General features: G+C 40.4%; 1 protein-coding gene across 2 annotated transcripts in view; it reads right to left on the reverse strand.

Moving 5' to 3' along the window:
- Nucleotides 1-1,012: 1,012 nt before the first annotated feature.
- Nucleotides 1,013-24,227, reverse strand: part of tgfbr1b (transforming growth factor, beta receptor 1 b) — a 32,618-nt gene continuing 9,403 nt past the window's right edge. Inside the window, exons 2-9 of one of the 2 annotated variants that reach the window (XM_055022737.1) lie at nt 21,828-22,076; nt 19,281-19,538; nt 17,219-17,449; nt 16,789-16,956; nt 16,346-16,502; nt 9,647-9,771; nt 9,400-9,530; nt 1,013-7,370 (exon numbers count right to left, since the gene is read on the reverse strand). In XM_055022737.1, coding sequence (XP_054878712.1) covers nt 7,245-7,370; nt 9,400-9,530; nt 9,647-9,771; nt 16,346-16,502; nt 16,789-16,956; nt 17,219-17,449; nt 19,281-19,538; nt 21,828-22,076 — 1,445 coding nt within the window. In that variant the 3' untranslated portion in view covers nt 1,013-7,244. Of the gene's footprint in view, nt 7,371-9,399; nt 9,531-9,646; nt 9,772-16,345; nt 16,503-16,788; nt 16,957-17,218; nt 17,450-19,280; nt 19,542-21,827; nt 22,077-24,227 lie in introns of both variants that reach the window. The other variant, XM_055022736.1, reaches the window with a different exon arrangement.

Below are 24,227 nucleotides of genomic sequence, written 5' to 3' on the forward strand. Positions count from 1 at the left end.
CAAATCGTGGCCCATTAACTCAAAAACAGTGTGAAATTGTTCTACTAGACTGCGTAGATGAAGCAAACTCACCTTTATTACATTTTGATCCCTTTTCTTAATTAATTTATTTTTTTAAAACTCATTTTATGTTTAAAATATATTTTTAAAAATGTTCATCAAATGTATTACCTCAGATGATCACATTTGTTACCTGTAATGTTCAATTACATCAAATTCTAGGACAGGATCTATTCCATTCTTACCTGAAATATGTTAAATATAACAAATACTTAGTGTGATCTATTTCATAACATTTACTTGTCACCTTTATTCTTTTACTCTGAACTGTTTAACTACACATTAAATGTTTAAAGATGGGCTCTTTTTGATTGTTTACATTACATGTAAATGTCTACTGCAAAATGCCTGATAATATAATTGTTTACTTTAATCACATAAAATGTTTATTTAAAAATAAAATCTTTCATGACATGTTTAGTACCTGAAATATTTTAAATATCAACTTTCTGTTTATACTTTTTGGGTTTCGTTTTTTCCTCTCCTTTTTTGGGAGGGCAGCGGGGGGAATGGAGGACTGAGGATATTTAACTCTCTTTGACCTTCACAGAAAGCCAAAGCAGCTGAACCAAAACAAAAATTGAAGAGAGTTTTAAAATAAAGTAATTTATGAACTCTCATTCTTGCCTCCTTGTCCTCAAATATGTTGTGCCTTTTGGACGTAACACAATTGTATAAAAATTACTTGCAATTTTCTGTTGATTTTCATAAGGTCTCATGAAAAGTGTTTAATTTGTAATATTTAACAATATTTCCTAGCTAAGCATCTCAAATATAAATAGACAATTCAATTTCCTTCCCAACCGTTGATAAGAAATTGTTCCTGCATCAAGTACAGGACTGGTGTTGTTTACAACACCAGTCCTGAGGAAGCTGCTGCTGGACAGCAGAATTATAAAACTACTGACCTGAATGACAAGACCTGACAAATAAAGCAGCCAAAAACAAACAGTCTAATGAAACTTTCTTTATTCACATCATTTTCTACTCCAGCTATGTTAGAAGTAAACATAATTATCAACCCTCCCGTTCCTATGTTGATCTCTCACACAGATGTACACGCTATTAGAAAAAAAAGTACTAGATAATACGCTTAAAAATCCAACAGTTTGAAGGTGAGGAGGTTTTGACAGTTTGAGAGGTTTCTGATTCATCAGTCCATCCCATCACCTCTAGCCTCTTCCACTCCAACTCTCTCCTGCTTTTTATTTATTTTTTTTTCTTGGTTAAAAAAACAACAACAACACAGGAAATCTGGCTACTGTACCTAGAGCTCAGACAGGGGTTTAGACATTTGCAAAGCACTTTGACTGTACAGCTCACGCAGAACACAACAGGTTATATACAGAGCAGTGGGAAAGGAGGAAGAGTATACTGCTGGGGCACAACACAGACACAAAACAATGCCATCTGACAGAAAGTACCATTAAAAAATGTTTTTTAAGCATTTTATAGAAACAAAAAGAGAGTAGTTGCAAACTTGGAGTAAACAAATCAAGCATATATACAGTGAGGTAAAACACATTGGTCTTCAATCAGAGGTATATTCTTTTTTATTAATTGATTTTTTCAATATGCTAATTGCTGTATGCGTTTCACAATATTTGTCAGCTTTTTAATGCCAGTTATAAAGCTGTCAATGCAATCTCAGACAATTACATGCAATCCTGTCTTTCCAGGTGAAAAGAAAAACACTCATCAAACTTAGGCACCAAATAAAACGTGATAAAGCTTTCAGCTACTCCTGGCATCACGTCAGCCTAACTGCAGCCCCACCTAGCGACCCTTGGCTCTCTGATAGCAACCACAAGGACAGAATGAAACGATCGCTGGCCCTGACTTGGCCTGAGTCACAGTGTGTCAACAGTGTTAGCATAGGTAGGCTGTACAATCTGTGTGATCTGGAGGGACCCGACTCGCCCAGAGGTTGCATACAAAAAGACCTGTGCGGCAGACTGTTGCGAATGCCACTGTCTTTGGGCTGAGATTTGCAAGTTGTGCTTGTTGACTGAGTGGGCTGATACATTCTTGATTGTGAGAAGTTGTCAGTGCGTGGTTTGAAGCTAATTCATGTTCAAGCCTCCGTCAGTCCAGAACGGGAAGGGAGAACGCTTTCTGTGGCCTGAATGTTTGATTTGTTGATCTGACTGCATCTGCTTTATGGCATTTAAATAACTAAACGGGTCAGATAAAGATTTTCCAGATATTTGTGGTGACAGGTGCTTTACTTTCTCATATTGCTGCCGATTTAGCCCACTGCTTCTGGTCATCCCAGTATCGCCTGCTGTTGCCTTTTTCACACAAACCGAGAAGTGTACTGGATGACTTTTATCCAGTGAAAAGTTTTTCTTTTCTACACTAATTACCTAAATGTTCAAATACTGTGTGGCTATATTTTCAACAATCTGAATCTAATTAAGCATCTGCTTGACAGAAAAACCACAAAGAAAAAAACATTTTCAAATAGTAAATTATCTGCTGCATTTGTAATGCAGAGAGAAACAGAGTACTGGTCATACAGGTAAACTGGGTACTTATTAACCATTTATTCTGAGCTACAAAGAAAAGCTGACTGGGTTTCTAGAAAATAAGGCTACGGCATGAACTAATTTAAGGGAGGAAACATCCCAGTAATGCTGTGGGTCTTCATCCTGTCCAGACACTGGGTCTCCAGTGAGCACACTCTGGGACCAAAGGCTTAAAGTTGACATCAAAACAGAGGTAGCATCAGTAACATCAGTCAGCAACTGCAGACATGCCAACTGTTTCCAGCAATCTGATGCAAAGGTCAATCCATACAGTACTTGGATTGGTCATCCAACCCAAGTACTGGATGTAAGCTGTGAAGAAAACACAATCACAGCTCCAGCTCCTCTGGAAAGAATCCTTTTTCTATACCCTGACAAGCACACCAATTCAGTTTTGAGGTAATCTAAACTTTAAAAGGGCAATTAAGAAGAGTTGTGTGGAAAGGTTAGACACCAACTACTTACAAATACTTCCCATGACATTATTTTAGGAAAGAAAAGCCTGAAGGCAGGGCTGCAGTGAGGCGGGGCCTTTTGGCAGCTGGCAAATGTTAAAAGTCAGTTGAAGAACATGGAATGACAAGATAGAAAGGCAATAAGGAATACACGACAGAGAGATTCCTCTAGAAAGCAAAACATTTCTCTTTTTCTCTCTTTACATTTAAGTTATCTTGAGTTTTGGGGGAAAAAGTTACAAGGCTGCTGGTGACTTTAAGACAAAATGAATGTTGTAGTAGAGGTATACCAGAGGTGCAGTTGAGTTGAGCTTGTTGTTGTTGCTAATCTCCCAGAGAATGACTTTACAAATTGAATAAATATGAAGTAAAGCCTCAATTGCCACAGATTAAGAGCAGGGGACACCATGGCTTCTTAAAGGGATACTCTGACATCGTCTTTAATTCCAATTTTTGACCTCTGAACCCACATAAACTAAAGATAAATGCTTGGACTTCATCGAGTATTTGGGAAAAGTACTTCAACTTCTGTAGATGTGACACCCTCTATCAGTACACTTTGACTCCGGCTGTATGACCTCCATTTGACCGTTTCTAATACGTTATTTTATTCTTTGTTTAGTCCACAAGATACTTCTAAAAACTGAATATGCCATATCTGCTCCTGACAGTTTTCTATGTGATTAAGAGTCATATGCTGACAGATGACTCAAATGAGTGTGTGTGTGTGTGTGTGTGTGTGTGTGTGTGTGTGTGTGTGTGTGGGTGGGGGGGTTGTTCTGATACGCCGCAGAGGTTGGTTCAGAACAGAACAGGGCAGGATGAGAGAAAGTGTTGCCAACACCAATTTGGTGGGAAAAAAAACAATCTTTGTCTTGTCTTCCATAATTAATATAGATGATGGAACCACGGCTGATGAGTAATAAAAAGAGCAGCAGAAATCAGGCTTTCTACAGTGTTCCTAATTGAACAAGTTACATGTTACATCCTCTAGAGGTGCTGTTGTATCTATTTCAACAAACATCTGCAATGATCTCTTAAAATCACTTGCTACAAGGACTTAGAAAGCAGGTTGTTCTGCAGGTTGGGCCACCAACCAAAGGACTCATCAGTGAGTGTGTGTGTGTGTGTGTACAGTTAATGCTGAGACGATGATGACCAGCTGAGCAAGTAGGTTGAGCAACATGTCACAAAAATGATCCAATCAGGCAAAACGAGGACATTCACATGGAACCAGAGCACAAAGTCCACTCATAGAGGCAGATAGCAGCACATTAATACATTATGAATCAAAAAACAGTAATGCAGAAAGAAATAGACTGATGGAGACCCACACTGCCATACAGGTTGACTGCACCTGGAGTGGGCCTGAAGTGCACTTATTGATAACAACAATCAAGAGACTGGTTTGGTTATGAAAATTACAATCTGGCACGAAGAACTAGTTGAATATCGATGACTTCCTGTTTCTGATTGGAGACTTGCTTTGGAGCCGTGTTAAAGCCAGGATCAGTTCATCTGGATGGCAGCGTGGGAACAGGCAGACAAACTCTTAAATCAGGTGCTACATATACATCTTCTGTCTTTCACATACAACACTACCTTTATCATAGTAATCAATTATATATAGATAGATATATGTAGATATATTTATTTTTTTCTTTTTCAGAAAAACAACAACAAAAAAAGATTCTAAGAGCAGAAAGTGACTCTTTTGCGTTGGTCCCTTAAGGCTTGATCAGCTGAAGTAACAAGGTTGTTTCCTATGAATCATAAATGTACATTCTGGTAGAAAAACACCATGCAACAAAACAAGATGAAAACAATAAACACTTGGAAAACCTATGGCTTAGTAAATATCAGGTTGCTTTGACTGAATCTACCTCACTGCTTTCCTGTTGAAAATTTTCTCCAGGTTGAAGAAACAAAGCTGTGAACAGAATCCATTTATAGGGAAACATCGATAATGCTTCCAAGTCTCTGAGCGCCACTGACAATGTGTGACTGTTATTTTTTCTAAGTGCAGCCAGCTGGAGGTGCTGCAGAGCAGAGGAGGAGCTGGGTGATGAGCGGTTGCCGAGGTGATGGGGTGGGGAGCTGTCTCTAATAAAATGGCACCAGAGCGTCGGCGGGCCGGGTGTGGACACTGCCAGGTGTGCTGTATGTGTTTCTTTTTGCTACCCGTCCCTACATCTGGGTGTGCATAGTAGAAGCTCACTGTATATCCAACAAGCACACACACACACACACACACACACACACACACACACACACACACACACACACACACACACACACACACACACACACACACACACACACACACGCACACAGAGAACAAGCATGCCACAGCAGCCGACATGAGAGGAGTTGAGTTTTAAAGCACTGGCACTTTCTGGTTCCGGCTGGCTTGGAAGGCATGGTGGCAGCTGATTGTTGTTGGTCTTGCTGTTTATGTTGTAGCAGAGCAGAGTATAGAAAATAGACACATTTATCTACTGTATATTGCATATGTTGCAGCATGTTCACCAAAGATGAATGAGGTCACCATGTCCGGTTCAGTTTAGCACAAGAAGTCCCCTACCACCAGAAAGAAAATCCAAAAGCAGAAACAATAAATTAAATTCACCTGTATAACTGAGTGACGACATGATAAAAAGCTTTCGCATCACAACCTGACCGTGGGGCCCCTGATGCGACCCCTAGATTTACATCCAAGGTAGGAAAACTGTACAGTAGGGCTGCAAACATCACCCCTATTCAAATCTGTTAGAATAAATAGAGAAAGTATTCATCAACCCGAGAGAGTCAGAGAGCCCACAGCTACCAGCTCAGTGTGGACCACTGGGGTCAGGATGGGTAGTTAACCCAGTAACACCTGCTTGGTGAAGAGCTGAGTAGCAAAACAATCATATTCTGGCCATCTGAAATCTAGTTAAGCTCAGCAGATGTTTATGTTCTAGTAGGATGAATAACTAACAAATATCCGTTTTCTAACCATTTCAGATCATTTTAGCAACAGTAATAATTGTTGCTTTTCTGATTGAAGTAAAATCAGTTCCTGTACATATATTTGCTTTAACGTGTCAGATGGTAGTTTATGAATTAAAGCTGCAGTGAGAATGTCCTGCAGGTCAGAGGTCTCTTCTCATTCACAGGCTCTCTGATGTTTGCATCTAACACAAAAAGAGATTATAGTATCAAACACACCCCTAACATCTATGCTTTGTTTACTCTTCATTCAAATGAAAGGACGTGTATCAAAGCTCAGGACGTTGGCTTCCAAGTGCAGCCAACATGCTGCACTTAGGATGTTGCAGGATATTGTTTGCAGTAAATAATAATAGTTCATTATTATTTATCCACAATAAATAAATCAGTTTAATCAGAGTTAATTGGATATTTTCAGTGTCTGGCTCTTTGACTGGAACATGTGTAATCAATCTGACCCAAACAGCTGCTTGTCCTTCCGTTCTTCCCATGATGCATGGGAAGCATCATGGCATGGCATGCATTATGGGTCATCATCTGTTTCTACAGATGATGACCCATAATGCATGCCATGCCATGATGCATTATGGCATGGCATGACCCAGGCATCCTGAGGAACTCTGCCAGTTTGGACACTGATGCTGACTGGCTCATTGAGTAAAATAATGCAACATTTCCTGTCCTGTAACGCATCTCAGTGGCCACACAGAGTAGTTTGTGGAGCAGCTGTCACATCCCTTACAAGCTGATGACGATCTAGGCTTCCTGGGAGTTGCTACAGCAACGATATGACACAAGGTCAGTGTCCCGATAAAAAGCACATTCAATGCTACTTAGAAAATCACAAGTTCTTTCCATAACGTCTCAAGAGCTGCAGCCCTACTGAGGGGAAAGGTTTGGATTGTTTACAGAACGGTTTATGGTGATGATTGAAGAGAATGCTCTAATGAAACATCAGTGATAGGAGGCTTCGTTACACATCACTACCATCCCAACAGGCACAGACTTCCTCCATTAGATGTCTCCACTAGACATCAGTCCAGCTGTCCAGCAGGAGACCAGCTTCCTCAAGCGGTGAATGAGACACAAAATATCCTCAGCTTCCCTTCAGGACAGGCTGGGGGCTCGTCAGGACACAGATGGTGTAATGCTAATGGTATAGATCCCAGTCAGAGATGTGTGTGTGAGTGTGTGTGTTTGGGAGCTGGGTCTACATCTTGATTCCCTCCTGCTGGCTAAGCTGAGACAGAGTCTTCTTGATTCGGAGCGCGGTGAGCCGGGCAGCACCGTTGGCGTACCAACACTCCCTCATAATCTTAGCCATGACCCGCAGAGCCTGCACACAGGAAGAGACACACATCAGCAGTTTGTCCCCCTCCTCACACAAACCGGACCTGCTAGGGTCGTTGAACATTTTCAACATAAGCCGAAGATCATCCTATCTTTCCCACCCCACGTTGAACTTAAGATGAAGAACATCCCCATGAGATGAAGATGTTTTTCATCTGATAAAGATGCTTTCATGATGAACATCTTCAACATAAGACAAAGAACATCCTATGCTCAACTCTCCACGTTGAACGTAACATGAAGAAAATCCCACGTTGAACACACAATGTTCAAGAAAATCTTCCTAGTATTCATACTTCATAGTATGAAGGTGTTTAGGTGTTTGTTAGTATGAAGACACTCTGACGTCAAACATCTTCAGCGCAAGAATTGTTCAACATAAGATGTTCAACTGCTTATGCTGAAGATCCCATGTAGGACATTATGTGCAAATATACAAAGTAGTACATGTTAGGCAGAGAAACATCTACTCATGGTGTCAACGAAGAACCAACTACTAGTACTCAGATTCACCATACTTTTATATCCTCTCCACCTAATTTGTTTTTATTATGTCAGATTGTTTTCTGTTGTGTTGGGAACTTGTGTGATGTGAGGGGTTAGTTGCAGACTGAGAGTGCATATCAAGTCCTAGTTCAATTCGTACATCAATCCAGTTAATTTGATATGTGTGTATACTGTGTGAGCGGGGTGGTGTGCAGAGGTGTGTGTGGGGTGGTGTATGTGTGTATGTAGTATATAGTGTGTGGGGTTTGAACTTTTTTACTGATGTTGAAATGTTTTTACAATTTACAGGTCAGAAATGACCCATAAGATAATCCTTGCACCCTAGTGGTGTACAGCCACCATGGAAATATATTTTTCTCATGATGGGGTCAATTTAGGAAAAGTAATACAATTTCAAGAAGGAAAAAGATTGTTTAGGGTATTTTTTCTACAGCTTAACAATGCTAGTGGGTCACTTTCGACCTGCAAGACAACACAAGAGTTAATCAGACACTACAATCTTACAGTTCTCACCTTTCAAGTTGAGAAATGCTAAAAAAACACAAAAATGATTATAATGAACCAGTGTTTTCCATTTTGCTGTTTAGTTGTTACTTTGGTTTAGAAGACAGCTGTGGTTGGAGGCTTTGAAGTTTGTCATATTTGCATTGTAAGGTACGGTTTGGAAGACTACCAATCAATATCATCAATAACAAACTGCTTATTTTGCTAACATGTTTTGGTGCAACAAATACATCAATGACCTTTCACTGACCTGTTCTGTTTAGCAGAAACAACAAGCTGCTGTTAGAATTTTAAGGATTAATTTAAAAAGAGTTTAATAAAAGGTTAATCTGTTCTCTAACAAACAGATCATTTGTTAAAAATCAGCTCTGTAAGACTAGACATCCCAACGAGCTGTTGAAAACTGGTCCAGCAATCAGACCAGAGCTGGGGATATAAACAGCAGTTGCTTTCTCTGAGTCAGAGTGTGTGTGGGCGTGTGCGTGTGTCAGACTGTCTACTGAGACCATAGTACTACATCCTCCAGTCCTCATTAACACAGTCTCTATCCATCAGCCACATTAGAGCCAAAAGGCATTACAACACCCACACAACGGCTTCACACTTCTACTGCTGGATAACGCAGCGATAGACGGACCTGTGGAGCTCTTCTCATCACAATTACATATTTTCAGCCATTAATTGAATATAGCTGTTGGATATAAGGGAGCAAAGAAGAAAGGAGAGAAATGTAACCACTCTGCAAATGGAATGACTAAATTCTGTTGCAGCTCAGAATTTAAAAAAAGTAATGCGTTAGATTACTCATCACTGAAAAAAGTGATCCAATTGACATCACTGGTCACAACACATTTCAAATGAACACAACAGAAATCTGAAAGTCATGTGACAATTAATCATGGTAGTGTGGTGGTGTGAGGCTGTGTTCCAGCAGAAGTCCAGCCCATCACTGGTGCTGGTTCTGATTGACAACAGTGATTCTGACTCAGCCCCTTCCAGCCTACCTCACAACTTTGCCAGCGGTTGGGAATATTTGGTCGAAGTTTCTGCTCACAGACCACCTTTTTCATTTCCTCTACTGATGGATCTGACTGGACCAGGTCATAGTAGGGCAGCTGGTAGTCCTCATGAATGCCTGACAAAAAAAGCATGGAGTCAATATAATTAGCAATATTCATTCCTGTATCCAAATCTTTCTACACTCTAAGCGTTAAGGTCCGCTGTAATTAAAATTTTTGGTGCAGTTCCCACCTCCCACAGAGCAGCGGCTGGCAATCTCCCAGAACACCAGGCCCATGGCGTAGATATCGGCCCGTTTGAACGATTCAAAGTGCTTCATGTTGATGGAGTCATCCAGCACTTCTGGAGCCATGTACCTGACAGGGAGCAACATGGACTGTTACCCAACACATTCCTCAGCATGGAATCAGGATGTATTTCATACAGAAACACCAGACAGTGACTGATGTCAGAACTTCATTCATAACGCTGCAAACCCATAAAGCTAAATATCTGACATATTTCAGCCTGTGTTCATTCTGACTGGATGCTTCTCACTTTAAAAATTCGAGCAGGGAATGTATTTGAGTGCTGCTGTTCTATTCCAGATTGGACTAGAACTGAATAAATGTTATCTCTGCAGCAGAAACCATGTCCATAAAACACCCGCTGAAGCTCCTGGGTGCTTTAATGTACAGTAACTTTTGGTGACAAACATACTTGGAGTAAACATCTTTCCTTCTTAGCCTAAGAAAGGAAACCACTTCAAGACAACAAATGCCTGCTTTTGGAAAGGAGTTGGTGTGAAGTAAATACTCCAGCACAGAGCACACGAGTCATCAGAACTGCTCTAGTTCTTACAGGGCCATGTTTGCACATCATCGAGCAAAGCCAGCAGGAACGAAGCTCGAGAACGTTCTACAGTCATTAATATGAAAACTGCAACTCAGCAGCTGGGGCCTGTGATTCAGCTCCTTCTGACATTAAATCATTAAAACAGTATTAGAGTGCTGCTGTTAACTAACAGCTTCCTCCACATCTGGCTGGATACACGCTACTGAAACATCAACATGACTGAAACTAGTTCACTATGACGGAAATGTTTGTTGACTGAAAATAAAGACAGACTGCAGGCTGGCAGTAATCTGTTCACTCAGGCTGAAGAACAAAATGATGTCAAGATGAAAGTTTAATACATATACATATAAAAAAAAAAAAAAAAAATTTCCTTCTCACCCACCGCGGGTGGTTCTTATCCTCTGAGCTCGGGTCCTCTACCAGAGGCCTGGGAGCTTGAGGGTTCTGCGCAGTATCTTGGCTGTGCCAAGGACTGCTGCACATTTCTGGACTGAGATGTCTGATGTTGTTCCTGGGATCTGTTGTAGCCACTGCTCCAGTTTGGGGGTTACTGCCCCGAGGGCCCCGATGACCACAGGCACCACTGTGGTCTTCACCTTCCAGGCCCTCTCCAGTTCTTCCCTGAGGCCCTGGTATTTCTCCAGTTTCTCGTGCTCCTTTTTCCTGATGTTGCAATCACTTGGTATTGCTACATCTACCACAACGGCTTTCCTCTGATGTTTATCCACTACGACAATGTCTGGTTGGTTCGCCATTACCATATATATATATATATATATATATATATATATATATATATATATATATATATATATATATATATATATATATATATAAAAATTCCCTTCTCACCCACCGCAGGTGGTTCTTATCCTCCTCTCAGTCCAGAAATGTGCAGTCCGTGGCACAGCCAAGATACTGCGCAGGACCCTCAAGCTCCCAGGCCTCTGGTAGAGGACCCGAGTTCAGAGGAGAAGAACCACCCGCGGTGGGTGAGAAGGGAATTATTATTTTTTATATATATATATATATATATATATATATATATATATATATATATATATATATATATATATTTCCATCTAGTGCTGCAGTCATTTTTCAGAGGGTGGGAAGGCAGCCTGAGAGCAGCCCAGCATGAAAAGATGAATGTCCTGTTGGGAGGTGAAAACAGGAAGACCCTCACCTGCTCTGATATCAAGCATAAATAAGAATTTTAGCTAACTTTATCTGAGAGCAATACCCTCTGCTGTTCAGCAATACTTTAGAGACAGTATATGTTATTCAAGAGTAATATACATCATTATGTTGTTGCAATTAAAGCTGACAGATTATGAGAAAATAGATAACTCTAAGTCATATTTGTTTCTCCTTCATTGTAGACTAGATGAACATGATCTAGACCACATATGTCAAAGTCAAGGCCCGCGGGCCAGATACGGCCCTCGAATTAATTGTCTGTGGCCCCCAGGATGATATTCAATTACTATTAAAACCGGCCCGCTGGCGTTTCGCTTGCACCAACACTACATTCACCACAAAACACACAACAAAACCGCAACCATCAAGACTGATATGAACAGCAATAAACGTGAAAACAGCTACGAATGAACAAATCCGTAAAGTTGTGCGACTAAATGTCATTATAGTTATTAATATGATGTCACCAGGTGATTCTGAACCCATCCAATCACTGAATAAATGTTTAGAACAGATAAATGTGTGGATGTGCCAAAACTTTCTCCAGCTGAACAGAAACCAAACTGAAATCATTATTTTTGGAACCTAAAGAGGAACGATCTAGAGCTATAGATCTAAAGTCAATGCACAGCTTCAGTTATTACAACTAAAAACTAGCAATCAGGCCCGAAACCTGGGAGTAGTGATGGACTCGGATTTGAACCTTATGAGCCACATAAAGACAGTTACAAAGTCGGCCTTCTATCACTGAAGAACATCTCCAGGATTAGAGGACTAATGTCTCAGTCAGATCTAGAGAAACTCATCCCTGTGTTTATCTTTAGTCACATTGATTATTGTAACAGCGTCTTCACAGGCCTGTCCAACAAATCAATCCTCCAGCTGCAGCTGATCCAGAAGCTGCTGCTCCTGTTCTCACTAAAACCAGGAAGGTAGAGAACATAACAGCAGTTTTTAAGTCCCTCCACTGGCTCCCTGTAGCTCAAAGAATAGATTTTAAATACTGTTGTTAGTTTATAAATCACTGAACGGTTTAGCACCACAATACATCAAAGATCTGCTGTTGTTGTATCAACCTTCCAGACCTCTCAGGTCTTCTGGTTCTGGTACTGCTTTGCATCCCCAGAACCAGAACCAAGAGAGGAGAAGCAGCTTTCAGCATCTATGCACCAAAACTTTGGAACAAACTTCCAGAAAACTATAAAACAGAGGAAACCCTGACTTCCTTTAAATCTCAACTAAAACACATTCTGTTTAGAATTGTATTTGAAATGTAATATGTAACAATGTATTGTTTATTCTATGTTGCATGACTTTGTGTTTTTGTGTTTATGATGTAAAGCACTAAATGTAGGCTGTATAGCAAGGCAATTGGTAGGTACTGTTGCTTTGCAACAAGAAAGTCCTTTTTTCACATCCTCGCCTGATTGTTAGGGGAATTGGTCTTGCTAAATTGTCTGTAGGTGTCAGTGTGTGTGAATTGGAGGTAGTGCCAGAGGTAGTATAGCAGAGATGCTATACTAAAAATAATACTTTTGACAACAGCAGACGCTGCAGAGCTGCGTGCGAGTCGGGCAAAGTCAGGTGATCTGTGCAGTCTGCCAGTTGTAAATGATTTTATTAGCCTAACTGTAAATAAGTGAAACAGAATAACATACGATGGGAGTGCTGTGGTGGTGCAGACGTAAAGCACAACCACGTACGGAGGCCTAAGTCTCAATGTGGCCGTCACGGATTCAACTCCCATCGTGGTGACATTTGTAACATGTCTTCCTCCTTTCTATAACCTATTTTCCAGTCTGATCACGCTCAACTAAATTTCACTAGAGCAAAAAAAAAAAAAAAAAAAACTATATGACTGCTTTCTTTGTGCAGACTGGGTGCTGAGACAGTGTGACATTGTCTGATAACCGACTTTATTAGTCGACGTCATCTAATGTCACTAATTAGCTAATAAGGTTAGGTAATTATGCTAACCTAATCAGCATAATGTAGTTCCACATTATGCTAATTAGGTTGTAGCAGTACTTTGGCTGAAGTATAAAATTTAACTTCACAACAGTCCAGGTCTGGAATTGTTTTCATGATTTAGAACTTGTTGTATGAAACAGTTGAAGATTGTTGACTGAATGAGACAAACATGAAAGTCACACAGAATTTTTTTACTAAATATACCCTGTGATTTTGCAAGTTCCCTTACCGATATATCATGGAGGGGTCTAAAATTTTCATCTTAGCTGCATGTCCATTGTGAGAGACATAATCTTAAAAAAAAAAAAAACAATACGGGGATCACAATGTATGATTTTTTTAAAATTAGAATTGTGAGAGACATAATCTTAAATAATAATTAATACAGAGATGACAATGTATGTTTTTTTTTAGGTTAGGAACAACTATGGACACCGTCTGTAGTTAGATGTTACTGGGTCCTAACAGAGAAGCATATCACTCCACTGGCCTGACGCCTGCTGAATCATTTCGAGAGCTTGTAATTCACCTGCAGCCTATAAACATCAGAGAAGCTGGGCGAGGACAACCATCTGGTTGTCCTCGCCCTGCAAAGTTGCCAAAACCTACTGTCAACTTTGCAGGCCTGCAGTAAGGTAAGGAAGGAAACAAATGTTAGCAAGCATTCTGTCTATTATTATTTCTATCCGATCAACATCCAGCCCCCAACACAAACTGTAGGCAGCCATGGCCCCCCAGAATCAAGACCCTGACAGGATGACGGATGAGAAGAAATGCGACAAAGCTGCCACATTTCTGTCTCACCTGCTGGACATATTATTACTACATTGGCTCATTACTACACTGGCTTCAGCAATAGCAGAAGCCAAAAAAGGGTAGTTGAGAGCAAAGCACCAGACTTTAGGCTTTTATCATCCAGTTTTTGGTAGAAAAAGAGAGAAAAGTAGAAAATAAAAAATCATGCAAATGGAAATTATAGAGCTTGTTTTAATTTATCACGCCATTAATTGATTAATTGATTTATTGCAACAGGCCTACATGTTCAACAAAACATTCCTAAGGAAAAACAAAATTTGAAAAAGTTTTTTATTCTTTATTGTTTTGTTCATCTTTCAGGTGTCAGTGTGCAGTGTCGACTGGACAAAAATGTAGTGTGGGACTCAGGATGGCAATGGAATGAATATTTAATGAAGAAACTTCTGGAGCACACAAGGGAGGCATAGGAAAATTAATGGAGGAAACAGAGAGGAATACTGCAATCTGAAGAAGCCACACAAGCTAATCACAGGTGAGCAGATGGAGCTGGGGGAAGGAGGAGGATATACATGGGAAACTGCTAGAAGACCAATTTATATTTCTATTTTCATTTCTATTGTCTATGTTTTTGTCTTTCTGTCTCCTTAGTTCATCTTTCATCTCTATGCCCCTCTCTCTCGCTCACCATCATATATGTATTTCATTACCAACTCAGTCTTCATGTTGTTGTGAAAACTGGCATGAAGAGGTGAGATCTTTCCTGGTTCATACAGAAAACAGATCACAAGGGCCTGAGAGATTGAAGTAACCTTGATTTAATGATGATTATTAAATGTGTATTTTTGGGTTTGATTTAATGATTTCTGATTTTGATTGGTTGATTATTACATAAATAGTCTTGTAATAAAAAGCAGATTAAGGCATGAATAATATGATGAAAAATTATGAATTACAAGTTTATAATAGTATTGAAAGAGGGGAGGCAGGGATCTTCGTCTCTGGTGTGAAGTCGAGCTAACAAGAAGATGCAGACAGAAGACCAGCAGACGACCACGTCCTAGAGCCAAAGGGAAGTGAAGACTTCATACTACTAAGGGAGACAAGACCCATTGACCCTCAGTCCCTGGTTCCTGATTCGACTGCTGCTCTGCACTCAACCCAAAGATCCCAAGGTTGCTGCAACAGGCTTGACAAGGATCACAGAGGTGATGAAGATCTAAGTGTTTGAAAGACACCAATCAGCTTTGCTTAGTTTCTACTCAAAAGAGGAGTTGCCTTGCCAAGAGTCTGGCCAAGGACACTAAAGCCTTCTTTTGGTGAGATCATCCGTCATATGGCACGAGTTGAACTGCACCCCAAAGCCTTGCTCAGCAAATTGGTGGCACAATTTTAGGTTAGGGAAAGATTTAAGTTGATTTTACTCAATTTGATTTTTATTCTTAATATGTAATCATTGACAAATAATCTGTTTGTCATTTATCCCTGCTAAAAGCTTGCTTAAAAAAGATGCATTAAAATTCTAATGAGATTTGCAGAAAGTGAAATTAATTGAGTCATCTATTGATTTTGGTGCCTCTAATTAGTGTAAAACCCATGTACGTGATTCTAGAAATGCAGTGGCTTTCCTATAGCATTTGTAGAATAATGACCTGGGGGCTTTTGTTGAGCCACTAAAAAAAAAATCTCGCCAGTAACAAGTGCTCATTGTTGATAGAGAGAGAGCTACTGCTAGCAGGTGTGGTTATTGGCGTTATCCAGTTGTGAGGACTACTCAACTGATTGCTTCTTACCTGAAGAAAGGACATAACTTTTGGATTATAGGTAGTTAACGCTAGTTAACACTACCTATAATCCTCTCTTGACACCAGCTTAAATAGATTATCTCTCTTAGACCAGGGTAAGACTCGACGGTTTAGGGACTTTCTGGACCTGTTAGATGGAGAGCTGTTCAGTAGTCAGCCCATGGGAGTTGTGAGGGTTATGTCGAGGCTGGCTATTGCGCAGTAACATCAATATACAGCCAAGGCGATTGGCTCCCTCATACAGTCCAATGGGTCTGCTATAAAGCTAGCTAGACAGAGAGCAAAGTAGAGGATAGACCACTGAGAGACAGAAAAGGCTCACGATGTGATCTGGCACTATTTAGAAAGGAATGAAAACACTTACCTTTTGGTTCCCACTCTATGGTTTGGAGCGATATCGATGGTGTCGGTGGCAGAATCATGTCGAACAGCCAGACCCAGGTCAGCGATGCAGCAGGTCCCGTTCTTCTTCACCAGGATGTTCTTGGACTTTAGGTCTCTGTGAGCAATAGCTGGCTTTCCTGCACACAAACAAACAGTTGCCAACAAATTGTGGTCACAAGAATCAATCTAGGTTTTAAATACGATACTGGATTAGTCAAAGACTATATTAATCTTTGACTAGTCAAAGATTAGTCAAATCTTTGATTTGACTTATCAAAGATTTGATTAAATCCTCCATTTCTGAAACTGAAGGATTTAAATCAGTGAGAATTTCCACAGCAGTTTTAGAGATTAAATCTATTAAAAAGAAAATATGTTCGTATTCATTTGAACTCGATTGTGAAGCTGTGTGTAGCGGCTCACCTTGTGTCCCTACGATCTCCATGTGAAGGTGAGCTAAGCCACTTGCGGTGGACAGCGACAGCTTGATCATGCCCTCCACAGTGACCGTGTAGCGGTTCAGGTAGTCAAAAAGGGAGCCGTGTTCGTGGTAGTCTGACACCAGCCACAGCTGAGTCCAGGTTCCATTATCTGCCCACACACACAGCCATCATACACAGGATGGACTAGATTAGCACCTCTCTTTCGCTGTGAGAGGTGTTGTTCGGATTGGACAAATCAAGATGAGCTGATAATCCCACACTAATGTATAGAGAAGATGGGTCTCCATTCTTTATTGTGTAAGTTCTTAAATTTTAATCATTTTCATCTTCACTCAATCTCTTGCTAAACATTCCTTTGACTGAGTTGCTGGTATAGTTTTCTCACAGAGGCTGCTGAGGCCTTTGCTCACCTTTGTTATCAGCAGCAATAAAGCCCAGGATGTTCTCGTGGCGCAACATGACGGTCTGGTAGATCTCAGCCTCACGGAACCAGGAGCGCTCTTCTCTGGAGGAGAAGATCTTCACAGCCACCTCCTCACCACGCCACTTACCCCTCCACACCTCGCCAAAACGTCCCTTCCCGATGCTCTCCTGCAGGATGATGGTTCTGGCGATAGTCCTTTGGACCAGCAGAGGCAGGCCTGCAAGGAAAATCCACAAAACACAGGAGAGGCTCATCTTCTTTCTGAGCTGCCAGATACAGAAAAGAAAGGAAAAACATCCAAGTGTTTGTCTTCTTACATTGATGTTGCTGTGTGCACGTTGTGGATCCACAACAGCAATGCTAAATGTGCAGAAATCTATAAATTAATGAAAATTTCCAAATTCTTCATAGCTTCACCTCTTGAAATTAAATATGACATTCTTCTTCCACATGAACATAAACCCTGAAAGTAAAACCTTATTTTTTATTGTTATTATTTCCTTCATTTAACCAGGTAAAACCCCAGTGAGATCCAGATCTCATTTTCAAGATTAGTGAACTGGACTTATTATTTTGTGTTCATTGTTGGACACAACACGGTTTCGATCGAACCGTTATACCGAGGATTTCTGTCGGCTAATGTGTCTCTCAGGTTTTGATAATGGGCCGACAATCCGCGACATAAGATCATGCAGCGCGTGCTGGACATTACACTAAGGAAGTAAGGAAGGGAGGGTCAGTGGAGAGCACCGGAGTGGAGCCTTTTTTCATTCAGTGTCATCAATAGTAAGAGAAAAAGGCCGGAAGAAACGATATAGCCGATAATTGAAATGAGGTCGATAGTTTTAATTTATCGTGTGATTAATTGATTTATCGTTTATCGCGACAGGCCTACCTTCCGACCCCACTAGGGACAAAGGTGTAAGAAAATGGATGAATGGGTGAATATTTTTTAATAAAATGAAATAATAATATATACTGTTGCACACGCAGAGCATTACAAAAACAAAGAATGTCTCTCAGTGGGACTCCAGTTTTATCGTACAGTGAATCGGATTGTTTGTGAAAGTCACATTGTGCGGCACATCAGTCAACACCTCTGCACAATAAGCAGAGTAAGTGACAGCATTTTTTCAATCACAAATGCAACATATCTGTCCCTGTACAACTAGCTTTGCTAACATCATTTCAAATTGCTTACGTGTTTCTTTGAGCACCTTTTCAAAGAGATACTAAAAGTTGGACTTAGTCCTAACCGTATCTGAAGGTGAAACGTTGCTGAATTCAAATGTCGTACTTTCTTATGATTTATATAGGGAAATGTATTACCAATGATTACACAGACATCTTCTCCCACTCCATGACAAACTTTGAGCATGTCTTGGAGCCCCGAGTGCGAGTTAAAGGGGGAGATGATGGGTGACGGTGGTAACGAAAACAGGTAATTAGTAAGTCGCATTATTGCTTGGATATGAATCCCTATGTTTTGCATCCACTGGAAACAAGTAAAACCAGACAATATGCTGACATTTAGGTGATACAGTTGTGGTTTAGACCAAGACAAAACTGAGACCAAATGTGGCCGAGTTCGAGTGGACACCATCAAAAAGTGGTCTTAAGACCGGTCTCAATTACCACAACACTACAGTATGGAGGACATATAGCCTGAACGACTGCATGAAAAATGTCAAAATACCAGTAAATCATGCAAGCAACATAATAAATGAAAAGCAAAAAGCTTTCTGCTCCTCAAATTGAAAAAAATTGCGATTAACATTCCAACATGGCAATATAAAAATATGTACCTAGTTTTATATCTGCATTCAAAACAGCCAGAGGGGGAGAACTATTTTGGCCACACCCATTTTTGAAAATTGCACTTCTTTCTCAAGGAAGGGCAATCTTATTAGTTTGACCAATAAGAGGTCAAACTAATAAACACACTGATACAAGGATTTCCCATAGTCATTTGTGTTTAGTGCAAGGTCTATGAGTATTTTAGTGAATAGTTAAAAACTAAAACGTGAGTGTAGGTAAGTGAGGAGTACCTGATCCAGAGCCGGATGTGGTCATGTCATAGATGAGGTCTTTGAGTGTTGTTCCAACAGTGATGAAGGGGTGATCCATGGAGGGGTCCTCCTCATTGGGCACACGGTGGTGGAGGGCCCCCGCTCCGCCAGCACCCAGACCTCTTTGGTTGTGGCAGATGTAGAATGCCAGAATGAGCAGCAGACACATCACACACACTGGGCATGCAATCACCGCAGCGAGGGCCACGGGGCCCAAAGAGTGGGGCTTTTCTTCTTCTGCTACAACACACAAGGAAGAAAGCAGAGGAATATATCATGTGTTAGGCCCAGTCATGGCAGAACAAGAAATACTGAAGAGCAACAGACAGGTAAAAACTCACAGCATTTAAGCTGTTTTTATGCACAGCTCCCAGAAGGGAGGATTCACCGCAGGACTTCCTGTGATGTGATGTCGAAACTTTCTGGAAATCAATAAAGGTAGCACCAACACCAAATGTAACCAAATTTGATTTCAGGTTTTCCACATCACCGTTTCAGTTGAGTGATGTTTTCCAAAACATATGAACTATTACTGAAGAGCTTTGCATTTGGTGATCCAGGTAAAATTGAAATCTCTTGGTAACAAGAGATTTCCTTCTTTGTGTCTCATTCTTTAAGCTCAGTAAGTGTTGTTGACATCTGTGGTGAGAGCTATCTTGAGACCGACACACTCAATGGTAAGTGAACATGGTTGTTCTATTAAATGACACTTTCTATTCCCCCACACAAACACACACACCTCTGTTCTAAAGGTATCATGGTCTGGCACATTTACAGGTGGGGTATTATTATTAAGCAGATCTCAGACAAACAGAGAACTTCAGACATGGATTTAGGCCTGTCACAATAACAGATTTTGCTAGGCGATTAATTGTCTCAAAAAATTATTGCGATAAATGATAATGTTGTTTGAAGACCTTTTTACACTGATTAATTACGTAAATTACAAAATAATACATGCGATTTCCTGCCAAAGATAGATACACTTTACTTTCAAAAGACACTTAACACTGGGACTGATACACAAAATAAGTAAAAACAACCAAAACCAAAAATAAAATAGATTCTCAGTCTCCATTAACAATAAATGGACTTGAATAAAAACTAAACAACATGAAGCCAAACTGGAAATAAATGCTGCATTCAACCAAAAGAGTGCAGATTATGAAGTCTGTATAGTATATTGAGTAATAATTAGTTTTAAATAGAGAAGAATCCGACTGCCTGATGCAATAGTTCAAACTACAGGATTTTTTTACCCCAAACGACAATTTTAGAACGTTATTCGTTCTGAGATTGTCACTTGTGTGGTATGTTACGGTAGATCGTCGTTGCCGCTCTGATCTAAATGAAGGATTTGCCCAGACTGGGAGCTTAACGCAGCCTGTTGAATGTGACCGGTAGCCAATCAGAAAGCGCGGATTCTCCTCGTGCTTTCTCAGGGGAAACACGGAGGGAATCCCGAACAGCTGATACGGTGCAACCCGAAGTCCAGCAGACATCAAAGATGATATGAGGAAACATGAATGTTTATTCAACATTTCGTGCAAAGAAAATATCAATAATTGGAGGAGGGGTTGGAGCAAAATTTCTACCAGAAAACCCAGTAACTTTTCAGCTGTTCTTCGTTATCGTGACCTAAATAGTTATTATTTTCATTCAGTCAGGACTGACACTAGCCACATGCATTGCAGGTAGATTGTAGTCAGGAATTGATTAATTCCTGGTTTCAAAATTAGTGAACTGGACTTATTATTTTGTGTTCATTGTTGGACACAACACGGTTCGATTGAACAGTTATATCTAGGATTTCTGTCGGCTAATGTGTCTCTCAGGTTTTGATAATGGGCCGACAATCCGCGACATAAGATCGTGCAGCGCGCGCTGGGCATTACACTAAGGAAATAAGGAAGGGAGGGTCAGTGGAGAGCACCGGAGTTGAGCCTTTTTTCATTCAGTGTCAGAGAAAAAGGCAGGAAGAAACGATATAGCTGATAATTGAAATGAGGTCAATAGTTTTAATTTATTGTGCGATTGATTTATCGTTTAGCGCAACAGGCCTACATGGATTACCATAAAATAAATAAATGATGGATCTGATCACACTTTGGTGAAACGCAAGCTAGGCCTTCAGGTTTCCATGATGGGTTGATGGCCTCATCAAGATAAAAGGTGACATACCAATCAGTGAACCAGTGTCAGGATTTCTATAAAGGACTCTCTGGGACTCACCCACTTGAATTTATTTCTGCGATTGTGTGTCCTTGGCCCAGCTCTGTTTGAAGAGTCTCAGGTGAAAAATGTTCCATCTTTAAAGAGGTCACAGTCTGAGCTCTTTGTGTCCTCAAAGCTGGTTTCACTACCACAGGGCTAAGTCCAAGGCAACCAGACATTCAGTCATTCTAACTTAGCCCTTTATTCAAATACATGTTTATTCCCAGATGAGTTTGGTCACATCTGCCTTTTGTTGAAAAGTCTAGAAGTACGTTAGCAGCTGTTGTATGAGGTGTTGGTGTGGATACCTACGAAAGACTGTGAAATCCGGGTCCTTATTGCAGTAGTCAGATGAGCAACACATGGGGAAGATGCCGGTGTCCGTTCTGGAGTTCGGGGCACAAACAAAGGGTCTGTCTCGAGGGATCAGTTCGCTGTCATGTATGCACTGACGCTGTTCTGAGATCTGCTGGCTCCCCGACTTCTTAATGGCCACAAAGCAGACGCCATCTGTGGTGCAGCTGGAGTTGGCGCTGCAGCGGTCACAGTAACACTGTAGGGCTGTCAAGAGATCCAAAAGCAAGGTTATACCTAAAGTCTGCGCAACATGGAAACACATTCTACACAGCTGTTCTCTGTTTTCAGTAACACAAACTAAAGGGAACCTGAGGAGTGGAAACATATCCTTCCAGTCAGGCCTGGGCAGCTAGAATATGGAAAAAAAATCATAACTGATTTATTTATCTAATAGTGATTAAATACAGTTGAAGGGAAGGAACAGACTGTAAAACATTTTTAAAACTCTGTTCATTTTTCTTCCAGACCTGGAAAATACTTCTAACCACCAGTTTCCTTCATTTCCCAGATTAATAAGTCAGATCTTGTCACACTTTACATTCAGGCTACTGACAACTGACTCATCCTCCACATCCTATAACACAGTTCATGTTCTCTTCTGTTAGAATATGAAGTCCCTCCCCATGATCAATGCCCTGGAACAATTTATATTCCTAGTTTGCATTACAGCACAGCTTGGCTTCTAATCATCCAGTTGCTCATATTTGCCTGGGAACAGTCAACAGTGACATTTTCTTGAGGAACACTGAATGCAGCACACGTTCATACCACAGTTTGAGGAGGACAGCAGTTTTCTCTGACACTCACCAGCAGCAAGGTGGGTGAATCCTAAAAGTGTTCTTGATGCCCAAGGACACAACAACAGAGAAGCAGCAACCCACTGGCTCCAGGACGAATCCCTGCCGCCAGGAAAGCTCTGATTCATGCCTCTTACTGCTCGCCTGGTTTACATCTGATCAATCACTGATTCATTCATTCATTCATTTATTTTATTTTGGTAAACTGTCCACATCACCAGAAACAATAAGAAATAACAATAACAATAAATAACCCACAATTTACCAAAAAAGGAATAGGCTGAAGCAAAGCTTATTCTTGCCTAACCTATTTTTTTTACCCTGTAACAGGGGTGTCAAACTCCAGTCCTCAAGGGCCACTGTCCTGCAGTTTTTCAATGTGCCACAGGTACAAAACACAGGAATGAAATGGCTTAATTACCCCCTCCTTGTGTATATAAGTTCTCCAGAGCCTTGCTAATCACCTAATTATTCTATTCAGATGGTGCAGCAGAGGCAGATCTAAAAGTTCCAGGACTGGAGTTTGACACCCCTGCCCTATAACCTACCAGGATATTTTCACAATACATATATAAATCTAAATAATAGCGTAAGATTTTATCATTTTACATTTTAAAGCTCTTTTGAAGTTAACCAAAAAAGAACATAACTTAAATTCATCATTCAGTTCATTCCACAGTTTCACACCAATAACTGAAACACATCTAGACTTTATCTGGCTCTTCTCTTTTGCACATTCAAATATAAACAAACCTCGCAAATTATATTTATTCTCTCTTAACTTAAATAATTTCTGAATACCTGAAGGAAGAACTTTTGTTCAATGCTTTGAACAGTTCAGACAGTGTCAGAATATTTCAATGAGTCTCAGAAAACCACACAATCCTGAAGTCAGAAATTCTTCAGAATATCCAGTGATGCATCAGCTGGCTTGGAGACAACAATAAAATGCATTTTGGTCTGTGTTTCCAGACGGGGCCCTGGACCAGACATGCTCTCAGTATCAAACACAGCGTAGTAGAGCTCACACACTGGAGTATGTAAGTTTTCATCTGCTACTCTCACCTCCCACTGGCTAGTCAGTTAAACCAAGTCTGTTTTGATGAAAAACTGACAGCTTCTCTTAAGGGAGTGCATTAGAGCATCATGTCAGACATGGTCTGCTGGCGCCATTTCTGACATTTGCTACAGAACTGTTGGTTTCTGTCAACAGGATGTATGCAGTGGTTCTAGTATATTAACCCACCTTTCTGTAGGATAGCTTAGACTACAGGAGTTTCAATTTCATCACTATATTTTGTAGGACTACTCTAATAACTACTAAAATTATGTTTGAAAAAAAAACACTTCCTTTTTAGCAAACTACAGGCACAGCAGTCACAAAGATAAATGCTGTTCTTAGAAAAACCTTCCTATTTAAAATGGGTAACTTTAGGACACTGCACATTTAAAGAAGAGTGATTTCAGATGAGACATAATCTGCACACAGAGACTTTATTTCATCCTATTTGCAAATATACTTATTTTTATTGATGCTCTTGTAAAAAAATTTAAAAAA

Source organism: Poeciliopsis prolifica, unplaced genomic scaffold, assembly GCF_027474105.1.
Source record: "Poeciliopsis prolifica strain line A6 unplaced genomic scaffold, Auburn_PproV2 SCAFFOLD090, whole genome shotgun sequence".
Classification (NCBI taxonomy): Eukaryota; Metazoa; Chordata; class Actinopteri; order Cyprinodontiformes; family Poeciliidae; genus Poeciliopsis; species Poeciliopsis prolifica.